General features: G+C 33.2%; 1 protein-coding gene across 1 annotated transcript in view; it reads right to left on the minus strand.

The window, feature by feature from the left end:
- LOC129940068 (dynein beta chain, ciliary) overlaps positions 1 to 21,712 on the minus strand; it is a 47,111-nt gene that overhangs the window by 15,760 nt on the left and 9,639 nt on the right. Inside the window, exons 7-13 of the mRNA XM_056048300.1 lie at positions 19,633 to 21,655; positions 16,302 to 16,574; positions 15,985 to 16,014; positions 13,817 to 15,805; positions 13,034 to 13,746; positions 12,617 to 12,969; positions 11,714 to 12,537 (exon numbers count right to left, since the gene is read on the minus strand). Of these exons, the coding sequence (XP_055904275.1) occupies positions 11,714 to 12,537; positions 12,617 to 12,969; positions 13,034 to 13,746; positions 13,817 to 15,805; positions 15,985 to 16,014; positions 16,302 to 16,574; positions 19,633 to 21,655 (6,205 nt within the window). The remainder of the gene's footprint in view (positions 1 to 11,713; positions 12,538 to 12,616; positions 12,970 to 13,033; positions 13,747 to 13,816; positions 15,806 to 15,984; positions 16,015 to 16,301; positions 16,575 to 19,632; positions 21,656 to 21,712) is intronic.

Consider the following 21,712-nt stretch of genomic DNA (forward strand, 5'->3'; position numbering starts at 1 on the left):
TTTTCGATTAAATTCGTAATGTTTTTCAAATCTACAATCCAATACTTTAGGATTTCATAAAACTTTTGAAGAATCTTTGAAATCTGTTTGATTTCACGTGCACAATAGCGGGGCTTGTGGGTCTTGACCCCCTCTGTGAGATTTTTGTTTGTTAATTTTCGTAGTAGTTCCCTTGAACTAAAGTCTAATCGTTTTCCATTATTAGATATGACTCCCCTATGTTTTAAATCATTTATTTAGTATATGTGTGTATGTACATATGTATGTACATAACATTAGATTTTTATTTAGTGATTTCCACTTTGTTGCTAAAAGTGTACTTTTAACTGAGGACGGGACCAAGAACACAATATAAATCGGAAATCCAGGCCTATTCCAATTGCGTAACACATATGTATTTATCAACTTTTGACCACTTAAATATTTTTACCAAATACTGCTGTCAAAAAATCTTTGTTTTCACACAATTAAGAACTTGAAAAAACTTTAGTATATAAAGCTTTAAATTATTTTCATAAGATCTTTTCTGACAGAAAGGGCAAATATTCAGGATCTTAAAAAGAAAAAGAGTTAGTGAATAAGAGTTCGCCAACTTGATATTGATTAACTTGCCTTTAAATGAATGGCTTATTGAAAACCTATCAACCTTTCATATCTAATCTATAATATAAAAATAAGTCATGTTTTCCTTTCTGTCGCTTTAATTCCACGGTTTTGCATTCGTTGGAAAGGTCTCGGGGTCCGTGAAGTTTATAGCAGACAAAATTCAGGAACAAACTCAACAGAAAAGTGGCGATGTCCGTTTAGCTTCCCATAGAAAGTTATTGTAAAAGTTCCGATTTATGGAATAAAATTTTTTTAAAATTTTTTGATGTTTCAAAAGTTTATATTCTACACCAAAGCTTACTTTTGGGAACCTTTTTTAGTCAACCATATACAGACGTTGCCAGCGATTCCCCGAGGAACGGCGGCGTGTGAATTGAATTCTTGCCTAAAGGAAACACTTTATAATATGTTATCGATAATAATTATCTCTAACCACTAAAATGAGAGTTCTCTTCATAATGATCAAAGTGCTTCACAATTTTCTAAACAATTGTTGCTGTTAGAAATGGAAAAGTGCCAGTTGATGCGACAACTGGATTAATTACTCTTACCAACGACTTTTGCCGATTTTTAGACTCTCAAGTAGCTCTTATTGGAAATGTTTCCCAAACATTAGTGAGAATAATCAGAATTATGCTGGGTTAAGTCAACGAGCAATTCTCGCCGCAAAGAATAATGATGTACACGCACTGAATTTCACCATTCAATCAAAAATCACTGGCTATTTGGTGACATACAAATCAGTTGATTCAATAAAAAAATCCTGATGTTGTAGTAAATTATCCAACGGAGTTCTTGAACTCTCTGGAGTTACCAGGATTTGCGGACAAGTATAACGCTTCCATTCAGTATTTACTTTGGATTCATTTCATTTTTGTTATCGAAATGAATTCATTATTGTTGTCAAATGAAATAAAATTTTTCCTTTTCAAATATAAAAGAAAAAAATAATAATTTGTCTTCATCTTTTAATCCCCGAACGAAATGTTACAAAAAACGAAGCCATATGGTGGCGAAACGGAGTTCGCCGGGTTTGCTAGTAATTTAATATAAAAGCTTTGAATCTCTCGAAAACTGAAGTAAAAAAGAGATTCTGCAAGGTTTAATTTGTGAGTGCCACACTAGAATTTTGTCAGCCTTATTTAGAGTACATTAAAGAACATTCTTAAGCTTTGCTCAAAAATCATCTTTATGTTACCCCTCTTATTAAATGTATGGATGCGCCCATACGAATGAATTATGAGTGCCATACTACAGTTTCTTTCATTAACTTTCCACAGGAAGTGATTGTCAAATTGAAACTTTTGACATTTCTCGACGTTTCAAGGTGCGTGTGTACGTACGATCGTACGTCTGTGCGTTCACTACGTTTTTTTCGTCGTCAATAGCTGAAGAACCAGAAGAGATATAGACTTCAAATAAATTTTATTATAAAGATAATATGAAAAAAAACACAATTAACGGTTTTTTTATAAACCAAAACAAACTAAAACAAAAATATGTCACCTCGAAAATGATTTTATCTCCAAAGCAATTTTGTGCAACGGGAATTAACGTTTTTAACATCTGATAGCATTTTGAGAACAATAGAATTGACAGTTTTTTTTATAAAAAAAACCTAAACAAAAATTACTCAAAGTTGTTAAAAATTGAATTTTGACTCGAATATCATTTAAAAAATTTAAGATAATGGCTTCCAATTAATTTTAACTTATTAAAAATATTTTTTCAACATTCGGTAAAATTTGAGAAAAATCATATTGACAGTTTTTTTTACAAACAATCAAAACCTAGAAAAAAAACTAATAAAAGTTTTCAAAATTGATTTTTTACTCAAATATCTTTTCAAATCTTTGAGATATTGGCTTTAAACTTTGTTTATCTCACAGAAAATATTATTTTCGATATTCATAATCATAAGTTTGTTTATAAAAATAAAATAGTCCATTTTTTCATAAAATCTATAAAAAATAGTACGCAAATTTGGTAAAAAGTGATGTTCGGTTCTTGATATCTTTCAAATTAATTTCATTAATCCAATTTGTAAAAATGGAAGAAATGCTACTAAAATTGGTAAAAACCTGTTTTCGACGAAAAATATATTTAACTAAACTAGATTTATAAACCAAACTATTTCTTTATATGAAAAATATTGTTGGTAGTTTTAAAATTTTTAAGAATTATTGAACTAACAACTTTTTTAACCCAACGCGAAAATCTACAAACGTTTAAGCAAGACTAATGAACAGACGGGATGGGTAGTTATCAGTGTGTCTCATCCCAGCCTTTTTTTTGTTTGTATTTTACCTTAATTAGTTTTTTTTTTTTTAATTTTTTGAGAATTAAATATAAGAAACACTCATATTTCTTTTCCTAATTTTTAAGTTTTTTTTTGACTCTTTTATATTCAAGAAAAATTGAAAAAGGTTCACGAAAAGCAGTCATATTTAAGGAATTTGTCTTCTAGCAACAGCTCCAATCTAGGAGTAAGTAAAATGCTTCGTATTAAATTTTGTTTTATTTTTCTATGAACAAATATTTAATTTTTCTGGCAAACTTTCGCATTTTCTGCCTGTTGGCATATTTTTGTAGCATTCTTCGCATATTTAAATATATAGAAATGGCAACAAGAACTGAAAACATTATTTATAGAAAAAAGCTGCGTGTACATATTTTCTAATATTTCTGCATGAAATGCACCCAAAATCAATATAAACTATTGTATTTTCGCTCTTGTGCACATTAAGAAAACTGTTGTGATCTTGGAATGCTTTCATATGTAGGGAGTCATCCAAATTAAAAAGTTTTAACACAGTTTTTCGAAAAACAATGTTCCTAAAAAAATCTAATATATAAAATTGTCACTTTAGCCTTGGAAATATGTAAATGCAAGGTTAAGATACACATTATGTTATTTAAATATGGCAGCCTCCTTGACAGATCATTAAAGAACATTTTTAAGTTATGCCCAAAAACTCTTCTTTTTGTTAAGTATTTGATCCCTCTTCCGAATAAAAGTCTGGGTCAACCTTGCACGTGCCTCAAATTAATAAAAGAAAAGCTAAGCTATTTGAGCTAAAACGGTTTTCGGCAAAACGAAAAAAAAACGGATTAAAGTAATTTGTGTGCTTGCAACGAATCCATCGTTTTACAATTCTATTGTATCATGTTTTTTAAATATATTATAAAAGTAAACAAATGATCATAAAAACAGGTATTTGTAAAATTCGGGCAGATACTCGTAAGTAAAATCCAAGTTTGGTATTGAATTCAGCACTTAAAATTAAATATGAAGCGTATTCTTTTAAACTATGAAAGTATTAAATTCGAGGTTTACTCCAAATTTCAAAGCGAATGAGAACTGTAACAAAATAAATATGATTTTAAAATAATTTCAACTGATCTTAAAACACAAAGATTTGTGCTTTGAAAAATCATCACACAATTTATTCCTAATGTATGTTGAGGGTTTTCTTTAAAAACCTTGTATTTGGTTATCTCCATCATTTTCGCCACTTAAATCGCAAGAAGTTCGTTAAATTTAAAGTCTATAATTTACAACTTCATTTTTAGCAAAGAAACCCTCTTTAACTTATAACAACAATCCATAGTATGCGGGTAAGTTCAAGCATTGTTGTTTTTTCAAGAAACAGAAAAGTTACAAAATGCATTAGGCTTTTTCAGTAATTAGGTAAGACAGTTTTATTTTAATTACATACAATCCTTTTCCTTTATTGTTTATTTTTTCATTAAGTGTTTTTTTGTTAAGAGCATCAACAATTGCGTAAAGCCGATATTTAAAGGAAAATTTATTGAAAAGAGTAAATGTGTAAAAATGTCAATAAAGAGTGTTAAAAAGTGAATATTAATTTGTGTTTAATTAAATTTAAATTAAAAATTTGAAATGCTTGGCAAAGCAAGAAAGGAATCGTTTTAATAGGAAAGTTAAGGAGGTCATTGCTAGTAATAGCGCGCCAACTTAAGAAACTGTAGATGGAAATACTTGTAGGTAAATAGAAAGTGACATTGAGAGTGAGATTAAAAAAAAAACAGTAGTTTCAATGCACATTCACGAAATTTTTCAAAAGGTAAGTTTGGCCCAATGAATGAGTAACTTTTGCGAGCTTAATGAAATCACCGGTCAATATTCATTTATGAATAAACAGTTCAATTTCGCAAAATTAATTGCTTAGTGAATATACATCAAATTTACCTACTCGTATTAACAATGTAAAGTACCCAAGTATATTAAGCAACTCCACTAACGTAGTGATTTTACCGGTGTGAATTCACGGTATTATTCATCAACTACAATTGACTTCGGAATACACCAAATACACTTGCTTGGTGATTCCATCACTGAACAATCACCCTGAAATTCACTACTTGGTGAACGACAATCCCTAGACCAATTTCATGTTTTCATGGGGGCAGCTTTCATTCCAAAAGGAAAAAGTTGGTGATTCACCGCTGAATTTTTTAAAATACTGGGATACAAACAATTACCTCTACATGCAATATATATATACAATAGAATCAAACATTTCCGACTTTTATCTCGATATTCTTTGGTTTGGTTCGGTTTAATCTTATCTAGTTGCCCGAAAATTTTTGGTTTGGTTTGGTTGGATTGAAAATCATTAATTGAATGGATATTACAATTAGTGACCATCAAAAACCATCTAAAATAAGAGGCTGGGATGCGACCCACACTGATAAATTCCCATCCCGTCTGTCGATTTGTCTTGCTTAAAAGTTTGTAGGCTTTCGTGTTGGGTAAAAAAAGTTGTTAGTTGAATTATTCTTAAAAAATTTAAAATTACCAACAGTGTTTTTCATATAAAGAAATAGTTTAGTTTAAACATCTAGTTTTGTTAAATAGATTTTTAGCCGAAAACAATTTTTTACCAATTTTAGTATCATTTCTTAAATTTTTACAAATTGGATGCATGAAATTAATTTGAGAGATATCAAGAACCGAACATCAATTTTTACCGAATTTGCGTACTATTTCTTGTAGATTTTATTTTTTATGAGAAAACGGACTGTTGGATTCTTATAAAAAAAACTACTGAATATTAAAAACAATATTTTCTGTAAAATAAAAAAAAGTTTGAAGACAATATTTTTAATTTTGGGTCGAATGTAAATTTTTACCATGTTTAAGTATTGTTTTTATGTTAGGTTTTTATTTTTTTTTGTAAGAAATGTGTCAATTAGATTTTTCTCAAAAGCTAACTTAATGATGACAACAATGTATTTAAAAAGATAAAAGTAGTTCAAAGCCAATATCTCAAATGTTTGAATAGATATTTGAGCCAAAAATCAATTTTTGCTAACTTTTATTAATTTTTTTGGTTAGGTTTTTATTTTTTGTAAAACAAACTGTCAATACAATTTTACTCAAAATTTTGCCGAATGTTGAAAACAATATTTCTTATTAGTTAAAATTAGTTGGAAGCTCAAAGTTTTGAAAAGATATTTCAGTCGAAAGTCAATTTTTACTAACTTGTATTTAATTTTTTTTTAAGTTTATATATTTTGTAAGAAAAAAGTCTATTTGATTTTTCTCAAATTTTTCCGAATGTTGAAAACAATATTTCTTATAAGTTAAAATTAGTTGGAAGCCATAAGATCAAAGTTTTGCAAAGATATTTGAGTCGAATATCAATTTTTACCAACTTTTGTAAAATTTTCTTTAATTTTTTTTATTTTTTTTTATAAAAAAAAAACTGTTAATTTGATTATTCTCAAAATTTTACCAGATGCACAAAATTGTTTGGGAAGTAAAATCATTTAAATCAGTTAAGAGAATTAGGGTTAACCAAAAATGTGTACCTTTTTTTTAAACTGCTATGGTAAAAAAAACCACCCACTTAATTTTCTTAAAAGAGCCCTTTCTGCCTTATTATATGTATAACAAAATTCATTTGAAGTCGATATCTCTTCTGGTTCTTGAGCTATGGACGACGAAAAAAACATCGCGAACATACGGACGTACGAACGTACGATTTCAAGCGGTCTCACAAAAATCTAAATTCGCCAAAAACGCGTTTTCGGTGACCTCTGCAGGATAAATGCAAGAACCTACACGTCTGTCAAAACCATATATGAAATCAGCGTGTCGTAGACGTTAAGATGCAATGCATTTGAAGACGAACGTTTCTGTTATCACCATTACTAAAACTACCTTCAACTTTAAATTCAACTGGTTTCCTTTAACGCTAGAAATTAGCCCTCAGCTCGGTATAAAAGTATAAAGCGATTAGTGCTTAGCAAAATCATCACACAATTTATTGTTAAGAGATATTTTGAGTTTTAACTCAGCCTTAATAACTCCGTTGTTTGTAGTATTTTAAAAGGGGCTATTTTTAAAAACCTTATACTTATGTGAGAAAAAATTTAAAGTCGAATTCAGGGCATCTTAATCCTTTAAAAAAGTGTTGCTTTGATTATACAACAGAAATTGTACTTAATGTCACAACTATGATGAAAAATTCATTTTAATACAAATCTGAAAGTTTTAATAACATTTTTCTTGTGCCCTCTCTGCATTGATCGGGCAAACCGATTTATCTTAAATGTGAATGAATAAGGGCAACCATTTTTTTAAAACAATAAAGATGACAATAGCAAATGAAAGGATGAATTAAACGGTAGAACTGACACAAAAACTCTTCACCTGGACAGGGATTTGAGTTTCAGCTAGTTAAGTTTTTTTCAATGATTTGTTTGGCTATCTTACACACTTTAATAAAATCAAACTGCTATAAAAAACTAGAGGAACAAACAATTTTTGAGCAATTTCCACGCGAAAGAAACTTTTTTCACCATAAAACATCCGCCATCTAACGTTTTTTTGTCAACATGTTTGTTTTAACAGATAATTGGTTTTATCTTCTGGAGCTTCTTTACGAAGAGATTATTAATCTGAAAAAAGTCAACACAGAATTTCTCGGTATAGTGCAGGAGCTCAGAGATGAAAATGATTACTTGAAATCTAAAATATCGTCCCTTGAAAGTAAACTCAACTGGAGAGATCAAAAACTGTTGGAGAATTCTGTTGAGATAGTTGGCATACCAGGTGTAAACAACAATAATGCCATCGAATGTTTGAAGAAGCTTTTATCCGATGCGTTGGATACCTCAGTTGAGCCCAGAGAAATAGTTAAATGCTTTGTAAAACAAGTGCGGAAGAATAAAAACAACAAAGATTACTCTAGCAACGTGGGATCCAGAACAAATGTTTATGACGACATTTTATGTGTGCATTTTTCATCACCAGCAGTCAAACAAAAAATTATGAAGCAAAAAAGGTCCGCAACGAAGAAGCTGAATGCTGCATTATTTGTAGAGGGGAAACAGAGTAATATTTATGTAAATGATTCTTTAACCAAATTTAATCGTGCATTATTTATGGAAGCGAAAAAAGTTAAAAAAAAACTAAAAACTTCAAAATTCTCAAATCTTATTGCGTAAGGTTGATAAGGGTAGAGTTGTTGCTATAAGTTCGTTCGAAGATTTAGGTAAATTACAAGACTAATTTTTTAGTTCAATTTTATTTTTGTACAATGTTTAGCATGAATAATAATTTCGATCTAGATAGCAACAACTCAACCACTATGATAATTAAAAGTAGTTGTGTTAAAATTTTTCGTATAAACTTTAATGAAAGTAAACCTTTTTATATTGTACATCAAAATATACGTAGTGTGAGACAAAACTTCGACTTACTGGTTTGTAATCTTGAAGCTTTTGAATATTTGCTGATTTGATATTTATATCTGAAATTTGGATTTTTTCTTGTGAAACGGATGATTTTATCATTCCCGGTTATACATTTTATGCAAACACTAATGAATTATATCCAGCAGGTGGTGTTGGAGTTTTTATTCGAGATGTATACTCAGAAGGTGATTGCTTGAAGGTGAAGCGATACAACATGGCTAGCGCAGATTTGATAAAAATTACTATTAATGTTCACAAAGTTCTTTTTGATTTTGTTTGTGTTTATAGATTAGAGTCTACATCTTCTCAATCCTTTCTCGAGGATTTTTCAAATTTTCTACGTGGTGAAAATGGGTGTAATCTCGTTGTATTGGGTGATTTCAACATTGACATTTTAACTTTGAGCGCTGTATCTGATTATTACCTTGCTGAACATGGTCTTACATCTTTTATAAATGAAGTAACAAGGCCGATATCATGCAAGTGCATTGATCATGTTTTTGGTCGTTTTATGAAAATCTCTTTGGGAAATTGTTTTGGTATCAACTTTGATTTGAAAATAACTGACCACAATATGACAGGTATTTTCTTCAACGGTGTTTTTGGTGTGAAACGTAACTGTTTCACTTCCCCTTAGATTGTGACTAATATAAGATATCCCTTACTTAATAATCATCTGCGTTTTGAATTTTGGGAGGAGGTATATGCTGAAGAAAATGCTTCTCAAGCGTATGGCTCGTTTCTAAATATTTTAAAAGATCATATAAAAAGCTCTAGTTTCACAGTCACAAAAAATAAATCCCAGGTAAGATTAAAACCATAGATAAGCAATTCTATTTTGAAAAAAAATTAAAGTGAAAAATAAAATGCGCAAATTATGTTTTAAGCATCCACTTAACTCAAACTTAAAAAAACGGTTTAAGAAATTGAGTAAGAAAACTAATAAGGAAATTTCGACCTTACGCGACAACTACTACTGTTCAAAATTTCAAAACGCTCAAGGAAACCCAAAAAAAGGAATGGAGCATAATCAATAGTTTAGAAAATAGAATCACGCCTTATTAATTTAACCCCATTGTGCTGAAAGAAGCAGGAGTTGACATTTTTGAGCCTGTAGTTGTAGCCAATACATTTAATGAATTCTTTGTTTCAGTAGGAGATATGTCTTTCCAATCAAACTGTAGGTCGCTTTGCAACAGATGTGTAAGTTCTCAAGTGCATGTTAGTACGACGACTGCAAATAGCTTCTTTTTTGAAGAAATAACTGGGTTAGAAGTCTTAAGTACGACCTACTCTCTGAAGAACTCGAATTCTTGTGGTAACGATGGCATTTCTAATGTACTACTTAAGAAAATTGCGCCAAATTTAGTTGAAATCCTTGCACATTTATTCAATTTAAGTATTCTTAGTGGAACTTTTCCTGATCAACTGAAATGTGCAGATGTATTACCACTGTTTAAAAAGGGTAATCGTAAAGAGAAAAACAACTATAGGCCCATTTCTTTGCTATCTTCAATCTCTAAGGTTTTTGAAAAAATGATAAAAAAAGAATGTGCGCGCATCTAGCAAAAATTAACTTTTTTAGTCCAGTTAGAGTTACTACTTTTGCAGATGATCTTGGAATCGCATATGGCTCAACGAGCCCACTGAATCTGACAGCTGAACTAAACCACGATATTCACTTATTGAGATTATGGTTTGCTTCACATAAGTTAATTGTAAGTGGAAAAACCAAATTAATGTTTTTCAGATTAGGTTCACTTGAGCCACCATATGTCGATGTCAAGTTCCACTCGTTTGACTGTCAGCGTTTCAGCTTAAATGGTTGTGTTTGTACATCTGTGTCTGAAGCAACCTTTAATGAAAATGAGGCCTGCAGTTCAAACTGTTTTCAAATTAAAGTGGTCATAAACTTTAAATATCTTGGTACTACGATCGATCAAAACATGAGTTGGATGCAACACATTTCTAGTTTGAAACAGTACTTGCGCTCTTCTATTAGGTGTTTATATCGGTTAAGAAAGTGTTGTTCTAATAGAACACTCATTACTGTTTACCATGGAATCTTCCATTCAAAACTGCAATATGGGATTAGTGTTTGGGGAGGTGCCTACATGTCCAATCTAAGGCCAATCGTCATCTTACAAAAGTGCGCCATAAGAAAAATTAGTAACGCTCATCGTCATTGTTTAGATCCTTGAGAATTCTTCCAGTTAGGCATTTATTTTATTTTAGGGTCTCTAAAATATTTTATATGAGAGGTGGCTATATGCAAAGTCCTATATTTGATTCACGTAACTTACGTAGCATTAGTCGTCATGTTGTCTTAATTCCAGCTTTCCGCACTACTCATCATAGGAACTCCTACCCAGTTGTGTCCTGTAAACTTTTTAATAATCTTCCACATGATATAAGAGTTATAAGAACCCAAAGTAAATTTTTAAAAAATGTTAAAGCATGGCTTCTTGGTTTTAATCAGGATGAGATAGAAGATTTGCTCTCCTATGTTGCATAAATATTAGTTTAAAATCTTAAAAATTTTAATTATATTTGTAAATTTTATTGTTAATTTTGAAAAAAAGAAAAAAACAAAGAAAAAAAAACAATAATCACTGTCACCCCACTTTGATTAATTTTGTCTTTTTTAAAGTGACATCTAACACTATTTATAGCTTTTATAAGCAAAATACAAAATGTCACTAGCTATTCTCAATTGTAAAAAGTAAGATTTTGTAACTATGTATATACGTTAGTTTATTATGTAAAAGAGAATAATGAATGAATAAACATAAACATATCTTTCCGCTGAACACATATGATTGTGTACACGCTTGAACATTGCTGGGAACAACGCTTAGAGAAGATGCCGATTTTGCTAAAAAAATCATATTTTCAAGTGAAGCCCATTTTGATTTTGGCCGGTATGTAAAGAAGCACTTGGGGCACAAAAAACCCGCACTTATGCATTGAAAAGCCGATACACCCAAAACGAGTCACTGTTTGATATGGATTTTGGCCCAGAGGCTTAATTGGGCCATTTTTCTTCGAAAATGTTAAACGAATTTTTGTTCACAAAAAGGGGAAGAGGATATTGGCAACATTTTATTGCAACAGGTTGACGCTACGTACCACACACCCGAAGCTACACTCGGTGTTTTTACCTTATACTTAAAAAATATATAAAGTTGAAGACCTCAACAATTCAATTTGAAACCAATATTATTACATTCCAAAAAGAAGAAGATAAACATGCAACATGCAAAAGTAATTAGAATAAAGTCCGAACTCCTGAAAAATATATGCAATTACAACAAATTAAATCAAGGATCACTAAGGCTCAGCATGCAAATTCCTTATCAAAACCATGCAACTCACATACCTGGAATACATTGCTAATATCTCGTAGATTGAAAATATAATGTGATTTAATTGCAGTCGGTAGAAATATCTGCGACGACTTATTGTGCAGCGCGATCGTTGCCGACACAATATTAGGTGTTAGCCGCATTACAGTTGGATTGAATTTCTGCTCAGCATTAATAAAATGCTGTGATAATATCGAAGAATACATTATACTGATCGAATCCATATTTGGAAAACTCATGGCAAAAACACAGAAATGCCTTTGCAGCCTCGGATTAATTGTGAAGCTTCCCGAGGTAGGGTTCATGCAGGCCACATATTGGCAGCTGTGAATGTCTTTTAGAGAAAGTTTATTTCGATCATACCAATGCCCGTAGTCTAGATGCTGTCTTATGATTGTGTGAGGTTGGACGGTACCATAACAATCTACCTCTGGCATATTCATATCGTCAATAAAGTATATGAGGGTCTTGTTCCCCGGTGGACCAAAGTTTCGGCCTGCCTTCTTTTCAAGGGGTTTCTCGAGTATTTTTTGTAGCATTTCCGATGTTGTATAGAAGTTGAAAGGGATATTGGCCACAGCATAGTTTTCCGATAAGTTCTGGAGTTTTTCGTTGAGTAGAACCGTTTTTCCACATCCAGCCGTACCGACCAACATTACTGGATGTTTTTTCTCCATAAGCAGTTCCAAAAAGAATCGCACTCGAATCGACTCCGATGTGTGAACAAGAACCGCTTGAAGTGGCAGATCAGAGTCAAGTTCAAATCTAGGAACTTTTTCAGTCCATGATAGAAATTGTTTCGTTTCACCATCTAAGAAATAATCGAACACTGTTCCGCCTAATAATGCACTCAAAAGATTATTGTTAGAAAAACAGTTCGTCAGGTTACTGATTTATGGTGTCAATTTCAAACTTACCTTGAGGAAATTTAACCGTTTTGAACTCATTCACCCACCATTTGCTGAATTCGACACGATAGTCGATTGCTTGGTCCTGGAACATAGCCGAACCGAATGCCCAGATACAAGCAAAAACAAAATAAAGTTCGTGCCATTCTTTTGGACAGTCGGCCGGTGTGTTCGAGGGTGTCAAAAGGCAGTCTAACAGATGACAAAGCATCTGTATGTGTGCCATCTCAGCTATTGGGGTGATCTTTTTGAAGCGAGTTCGAATGGTTTCCAGTGCTGCTGGAATATATTTGTCAAACAGCATTACCAGATTTGATTTTTCTACAGGAACTTTCCGAGTTTCTACCCAACTTGTGACATACCTTAAAAAAAACATGTAAACGAATGAGATTTTTACCAATTTAGACTTTTGAAAAAAAAACTTACGGATTCCAACCTAAATCTTGAGGATTAATGTATAAAATTCCAGCTCTTGACACTGTAGCCGGTGTAGCAGTTCTTAAGTTTGAAATTTCGAATAGAAGTCTCATCGATGGTGTCAAAGCTATGCGCTCATTACTAGCCAGTGTCAGAACCTTATTATCGTCCATTACGGTGTTGAGACTTTCTATCCACATGGGATCAATATCACCATCCAAAATAATCCATTTGGGCTGATCAGTTGTTATATTTGCCTGATCTCGCATTATCACAGAAAGCAATCCATCTTTCCACTCTCGCGTTGCTGGATTTATAATACCGAACAATTCGTCGTTAGTCACAGCTTTGGGGTTCAAGTCGTTGAAAATCGGTTTTCTTTGATTATTTTGGTAAGTGCGCAGGAGCGTTTTCCAAACTTGAGTTTTTCCCGTTCCAGCATTGCCTACAATGAAGACCGAGTGACGCACTTCCAGTAATTCCTCCAGTTGAACAACTTTAAGAATAAAATTATCTTCAGGTTGAAGAAGCAAATCGGAGGCTGCTTGCTTTACTGTTTTCTCAAAGTCTTGGTCCCGCTTGCGTGGAACGTCAAGAGCGGGAAAGAGGTCACCAATAAGACCCATAAATACTGGCATGTCATCGGTGATAACTTTGGGAATATTGAAGTCACGTAGGGCCCGCATAAGAACCTCTTCTTCAGGACGACCGGGATCTCCTCGCTAAAGAAAAACACAAACTCAATCAACGCATTAAGACGTAAATTGTAAAAGATTAAAATAAATCGTATACCTTGAGTGATCCAGCAACAACTAGGACTGATTTTATGGCTCTTAATCCCCAATCGTAGTGATCCTGCTTGGAGAGCAGCTCCTTACAAAGAGTATAGAGTGTAATAAATTTTCTAGCCAATACTCTTGCATCTTGAAATCCTTCAGCCACCAGCATAATTTCACAGATCAATTCAAAATCCGGCACCACCATAGCACAGGGACGAAATAGTGCCTTCAGATTTTCTGGCAACTCAGTACGCCCAGCATAACCTGGATTCATAGTGATAAATATTCCCACCGTAGGAACACACGATATAATCTCTCCCATGAAGTTGAATTTCTCCTTTTGATCACGAATGGCATCTTGTACGGACTTCACCTGGACAGCAACAACAGACAAAACCTCGACTGTGATTCGGTTAAATTCATCAAAGCACCCCCAGGCACCTGTTTGTGCTAGGCCTTTGTAAATATTTCCACACGATTGATAGTCCATCTGCTCGGAGCAATTAAAGACATATACCATTATGCCAAGAGCTCTTCCCAAATCTTTAGTAGTCTCAGTTTTTCCCGTACCAGCAGGACCAGCTGGTCCCCCACCCATTACCAAGTGAAGACTTTGTGTCAATGTTATATAACAACGATCCGTCAACGGTGTGATCACCAAACGTGGTGTATTCCCAAGGTATTCATGACAATATTGAAACTCAGCATCACAAATATTTGCCATGCATGATTTTTCTTGGTCATCGTAACGATGACGCAATTGCGATTGCCACATAAATGCTGATCCAGCATCGACTTTTGCCTGTATCATCTTACTTACAACATCTCGAGAATGCACATCAATTGTGCAGATGGTCATAATCTTTTGACGGTCACCTTTGGTCAGCTCACCAAGGAGCAATGTAATCAAAAGGCTTAATTGTGTTATTTGTTTTTTGTAATAGTCCTTGATTGCGTTGTCGTACCCTTCCTCTAAGCGACCAAAAGCAATATTTACCTCCGTGGACCACCAGATTTGTGAGACACACAGCGAAACCTGTGCTGGATAATCGAAGAGCCATTGCTCTCGCTGTTTTTCCTCATAGGCAACCACGGATTCTGTGATGTAATGGCGAAGTGACGCTCGCATGGCGTCTTGAATTCGATTCAACCACACCTCTACGGGGCCCCTAACGTTTGCTATTTCATTGAATTCGACGTATTCACCGTCCTTCGCAACCATTCCCGATGCAGAAACAATTTCGTTCGACTCACTAGCATTGAATTTGAGCTTTGCTATAGAGTCAAAGAGCTTTGTCAAATGCTTGGTCACCATGTCAGGCTGTATTCCATTGCTGAGGATATCCAAGAGATCTGCCGAAGATACAAAGTAAAATCTCGGAAACGCCAAACGTTTTGTTTCGAGATATTCCGCCAAAGCCTTCTCACACAATATAAGTTCTCTCTGCAGATTCTCCAAGCGTTCAATAAGCCCCGTTCGGTTGGTTGAAATCACAACATTTGAAGTTAATGACATTTCACTCATCAAAATTCTGAACTCGGTGTCAATACGATCGAAACGGTCTGAATCCACTGGCAATTGCTTACGAATATCTTCAGAACTCATGAATATACTCTCCAAATGAGTCCACGTTCGTTGGACCTCAAACCATACAGTGATTACCTGATCAGCGATCATCAACTTATTCTGCCAGGTTGAGACTTCTTCTAGAAAATGCGCAATATACTTGGAAGTTATCAAATTTTGCAGGCAAACTTGATTGTCTTCCAGAGTTTCTATAAGCTCCTCTGATGCCTTCAGCAGATTGCACCCAGTTCGAGGATGAAGTTCATGATCGAATTCCATGGCCGACCACGTTGTATTCAAATCACGCAAAACCTTTTCCATTGACATCTCCTTTACGGCCTTGTCAACGATATTTTTTACTTCCTCTTCACATTCATGCAAATTCAAACCCAGAAGTTCTGCCAAAGTTGTTTCCTTGTCCATAATGAACTTAACCTATAATACGCCAGAGACATACAGAGTTAGTAAGCGTCGTCACCAAGTCGATTGTTAAATCGAATAAATCTAAAAGTCAATCTATAAATTACTGTGCAATCTACTTCATGCATATATGAACCGCTACTATGTACAACAAATATAGATACTTGCTGGTTAACTTTGGTACAATTACTTACGGTTATATCCTTCGGTAAGGCCGCTAAGTTCTGTAATGAAACGTATTTACAAAAAACGAAAGAAACAGGAAACAAAGATACAAAATAAAACTGGTCCAAACGAAACTTATTGTGACTGTACACAATGATAGGGTGTCAGACGTTTGAAGGCAACATCATTTGTATGTTCCTTCAACGAGACACCCTACTTTGATATCGGATGTGCAAAACGCGATGAATTCAGCATTTCATTTACAGCGATATGCATATACGAGTATATAAGTATGGTAGGTATATATAGAATAAAATAAAATACAATTAAAATATAAAAGTTTGACCTTTGTCGATGACATTAACTGATCCCAATGACGTTCACGAATCGCTGGATTCTGAAGTTCACCAACGGCTCGCAACGACGTAAGCATATTCTTTACGGTTGATTCGAGCTTGAGGAAGGTATCCCAGGTGCGCATTTCTTTATCAAGAAGACGAATGTCTTTAGCAAATTTTTTACATTCTATATCCATGTTCTCGACATCGACCTTGCGCCACGGTGTGGTTTTCCAATCTTCAATACAAGTTTGAACGATATAAACGTAGTCCCAAAGTTGCTGAAATGGAAAGACAAAAATATTTAAGAATATGATACGAGTTGGGCAGGTAGATTTTTGTAGGTACATAGGTTTGTAAGACTTTGGAATTCCCAAAGAGTTGAATGGAATATGATATTTTAATTCATAAAGACAGCTCTATTTTTATCCAAAAACCAAGAGAAATATCGATTTTCAAAGAATAACCGTTAGAATATGTCAAAGTGAAGATTTCAAATATTTTAAGGAATTATTTTTGGATACCTACAAAGGTATCAAATGTTAGAAGCATACATTTCATGTTAAATAGAGAAAACGGGAGCCTAATAAAATCTTGCTGAAATTAGAAAAAAAATCAAGACAAAACAGTATTTATTTGAAAAATATTAAAGGATATAGAATGTAGGTAAGTCCTCCACTATATTTAGAGAGATATGATAAATAATTTTTTTACATATGGCTAAATAGTTATTGACTTTTTCCAAAATAGTTTTTGTCTTCTGTCAAATTCGATTAAAAAAAATGAAACATGACGTTTTTCATCAAAAATATTTATAAAATTTACCTCCAGTGGAGATATCAACTTCAAATAATTTACATACATAATTTAAAATTTTGGGTGACCCAAATAAGGCTAGTTATTGACTTTTTCCAAAATAGTTTTTGTCTTCTGTCAAATTCAATTAAAAAAAAGGAAACATTTTTGAACGTTTTTCATCAAAAATATTTATAAAATTTACCTTTCAAGTCAAAAACTTTAAAAATTATTGAATGAATCAACTTTATTAAAAATAAATTATAATGTGTTGAGTTTTGGCTTCTTAAAAAAAGAATAATTTATAAAATTATAACTGCAGGTGTTGCCGTTTTTTTTAATGTTTTTTTTTAGATTTTAAGTAATTTTTTTAAAATTGCCCATCGCCTAAACGCCACTGTAAAAAATGCTGTATCATCGGGTCCCTCTACCGAATACTGTTTTCCTGGCGACAAAGTCACCGTACTCGAAGCCAGAAAATTGATTCGTTAAAAATTGTGTCTGTTTTTTTAATTTGTTTCTTTTATTGCAAAAAAAGTTCTTAAGAACTATAAATTGCATTGAGATATGCTTGAATTCAACTATATAGTCCTTGTGTATGTGTGTGCATGCTTTCGTACGTTCCTACGTTCGTACGTCTTACGTTCGGGATACCATTTTTTGTCATCCATATCTCAAGAACCAGTGAATAAATATCTTGGTAAAAATTAAGAATATATTAAAAATAATTGTATATTGTGATAAATATTGTTTTCAACATTTAGTCAAATGTTTAGAAAAATTCCACTTAATGTTTTTTTTTAATGAAATAATTAGAGTTTACAAGAAATACTACGCGAAATTCGTAAAAACTGCAAATGCAAAATCATATTAGTAACTTTTAGTTAATTTTTTTTAGAAAAATTCAAACAAGAAATCCTTAAAAAAAACTGATAAGAAATGGTTTTTGGCTCAAGTATTATGAGAACAAAGAAAGGTATTGACTTTTTTCGTACCTCTCGCAACTTATTGTTATTAATAATTTGTTAAATTAAAAAAATCTACAGAGGGGCACGGATAGGAAGATATCAGTGTGGGTCTCATCCCAGCCTATTTTTATTGAAAAAAATGCCAGCCTGGGAACTTGGCATAAATTATACAAACATTATTTAATGACTGGTATCTCACCAACAAAAATACATATTTACTAGTTTTTAAATTTAGTTTTATTGCGAAGAAAAAATATAGCCGAAATATCCAACTACCACATCCCCAAAAAAAACGGCATTTCCCTAAGTAACGAAGCCACAAGTAACCCAACATAACCCACTACGCCCCTCTATCTCTTCTTGAAAGAACTGAAACATTTTCATTTAATTTTTTCTTCATTATTTTCGAAATTATAAATAACTTTTTTAATATTAAAAAGAAATTATATTGAGAGCTTTTTACATTAATTGTTTTTTGTTGTCAATCTGGCAGATGGCAGTCGCCATGCTATAATGATTTTTGTAAACATTCTTGGTGTGTAATGTAAATTTTACTTTAATTCAATAAAATCTGTATCTATCTATCTAGTAGGAAACTTCGTTCTCTTTGATTCTCATATTTGGTACCACCATTACTTTAGGAAATAAAATCCAATGCAAGGACGCATGGAACTGCTCACAGCATCCGCTAAAGCCCCTTCTGCGATCGCAAATTAATATTAATGACATGCTCTATTTTCCATGTTGTATAAAATAACCAAAAATTAACTTTGAGCTTATAATAAACAACAAGTAGTTGACTGATTAAATCCAATAAATAAAAGAACACATTTTTTGTAAACTCTGGGAGTATTACCTCCAATGGGGAACTAAGATCAACAACTCCAAAAGAGAATTAAGGTGTCTCAGAACAGTCTCAAAAAATATCAAAAATTAAAAACAATTTGATGTTAAAACCTTAAATCACAAACTAAATTACGAAAGAAAAACTGAAGAAGCTTTCAAAATGCTTAAGAAATTTATTGAAAGTTAATGATAAACAATGCTTGTTTTTAAAATATGTCCTCAATCAAATATATATTATTTTTAAGAAAGGAATCAACGAAAAACTTTGGTTTATTGTGTAATGAAAATCCAACAAATTGCTTTTCATTATATTCTCCAAAGCAAAAAAAACTTTTACTTTTTTGCAAACAAATGAATCATTTTGACAGTTCAACATTTTCAACTTTGCGAATCTTTACAAGTCGTTACTATTTGACATTTGAACAATGAGGTTAGATATATTGCAATGACGTCATATAAAACGTAACAATCTTAACGTTTAATAGCGACAATAAGTAACGATTTTTACCAATAGTTGACAATATTTAGAAAAAGAATATACTTTTTGTTTGCTTTTCTTCTTATCAATTGTCTGTTCTTTTCTTTCTTCATAGAAAATAAATCAAATCTCTGCAATTCTAATACTGCAGATTCTTTTATAAATATTATTATTATTATAAAATGTGATTTTCTAAAAAAAAATAATAGGCATGAATCAAAAATATATATATATTAAGAACTGCATAATAACCTTCAACATCCTTAATTCCTTGCGACACTGCTTCAAGACCTTAAACTCTGGTATATTAACTTCAAACAGTCCTCCAGATTCTTGAATGCCACGCATAACAGTCTCCAAACGAAACATATCGTCGTTTACTCTATTAGCTAGTATATATGGTTCATGGCAGTCAAATTTAAAGAATTCGTAATGCTTGAAGACCTCTCGGAAAAATGCAATATGAGTCTCAAACGAAGCAATTTTATTGCGTATACACACAACTTCCGCAGCTTGAAGGGGGGCAACTTGTTGTTTCACAGTACTGGCTATTTTTTTAGTATTTGCCCATTGTTCTGGTAACTCTTGCAGAAGAACATTCACTTCCTCTGGAATATCCATATCGTAGTACTTTAACAATTGAATGGTCTCTTGCATAGGTTCAAACATCTCATCGGTATTTTCGGCTCTTTCCTTAACCTGCATCAAGTATGCCATAATACAAACCAAACCATTATAGTCACCTTCTTTAACCGTCTGCAGCAGACCTTCATCGGCTTTGCGAATAAAATTACTCAAATCCATGAGATTATTTGTGACACGATCAACAAGATGTTCCTTGAACATATTACCCCATTTGCACACGGTATTCAGAAGTGCTTGTCTAAATGGCCTCACATCAACTTGAAACCAAGAATTGAAGACCTGGAATGGTGCTATTGCTTCTATTTCCATGAAAAGCGATTCATAATTGTCAATTTGCTCACGAAAGGCTTCAATAGTTGGAGCACAGACTTGTGGGGCAAGTTGATCTTTAACCATTATCAAATCTACTTCATCCGGGTCGAGGATACGTCCGTATTCCAAAAACAATGACATACACTCCTCTCGATCTTCAAGCCAAAGGTATGAGTACCTTTCAAAGCGATGACAAAACTCCGAAGCTTCTTCCATGACCTTGTCAACTCCGTTTAATATCTCTCGTCGCATGTCTATTATGTCTTGATTCATGCTCACCAACTCGCCATACGACTTTTTATCGGTCTTTTTCAGCCGCTGAATCAGATTTGCCATCTTAAGGATGTCACGCATGAGTTCTATTAGCATGCTATTGAAACCATGTGGATCTTCAGGTTCTAAAGACGGAACGAATTTTAAATCCGGCTCGACCAGTTCCAGTCGTGATTCAAACAGCGGAGCGTAACCATTCTCAATATCCATGTTCTCAGCCAAATAGCCAACACTTACCCCAACTGTCTTCAAAATATTCTCGTAGACGATGTTATCGACAAATGAGACGTAATTTATCCACATTTCGTCATCCTGGCGATCTTTCATGTTGAACTGAACCATGTTATCCTCTAGCAACTCATGAATTTGTTTTGATGCTGCACGGATCTCGGCATATCGCTTAGTTGTCCGATCCGAACGCTCATCTAAGCAGAGTACAGTGTCCTTCTTGGAATCCTTGCGTTCGAAGAGTGGAACCTTTGCCCACGCTGACATTATTTGATGAATTTGGGCTAAATTACCTTGGGTATGATTCATTCGATTCTGTAACGCAGCTACAGGTTCTCGCAGTTTCTGGAGATATTCCGTTATATTTTCCGAGTTCCAAACCAACTCATCGACTCCGGTAATTACTAGCGCATCGATTTGTTCGATTTCCTTCTTGATCAATATCAGTTCGACTGGAGAACTGTTCTGCTGAATGGCGTTGTACCAGTCGATTGTTTTCTCCAGATTTAAAGTGTACGTTCTATAAATTTCGTTCTTCTCAGCGAACTCAGTCGCAACCTCGGGAATTCCTTCAATTTCCATTTGCTTGAGATAGTGCACTTCTCGCAGAATGCAGAATAGAGTTGGACTGAAATTAAGAATAAGCATGTTGTTGCTATGATTACGAGCTATTAGTGAGTTTTCAAGGTTCTTTTCAATTTGTTCGGGGATTTGTTCGCTCCATTCTTGGAATACAGACGATTTACATGCTGCAAGTTTTTCCATGAGCTTTTTGTACCGCTCAATTATTGCTAAGGCTTCTTCAGTGGTCGTTACTCTATGAAATCAAGATAAACACAATATTTTAAGGCACGAAATGAATATAATTATTTTC

The sequence above is a fragment of the Eupeodes corollae genome, chromosome 1 (genome assembly GCF_945859685.1).
Source record: "Eupeodes corollae chromosome 1, idEupCoro1.1, whole genome shotgun sequence".
NCBI lineage: Eukaryota > Metazoa > Arthropoda > Insecta > Diptera > Syrphidae > Eupeodes > Eupeodes corollae.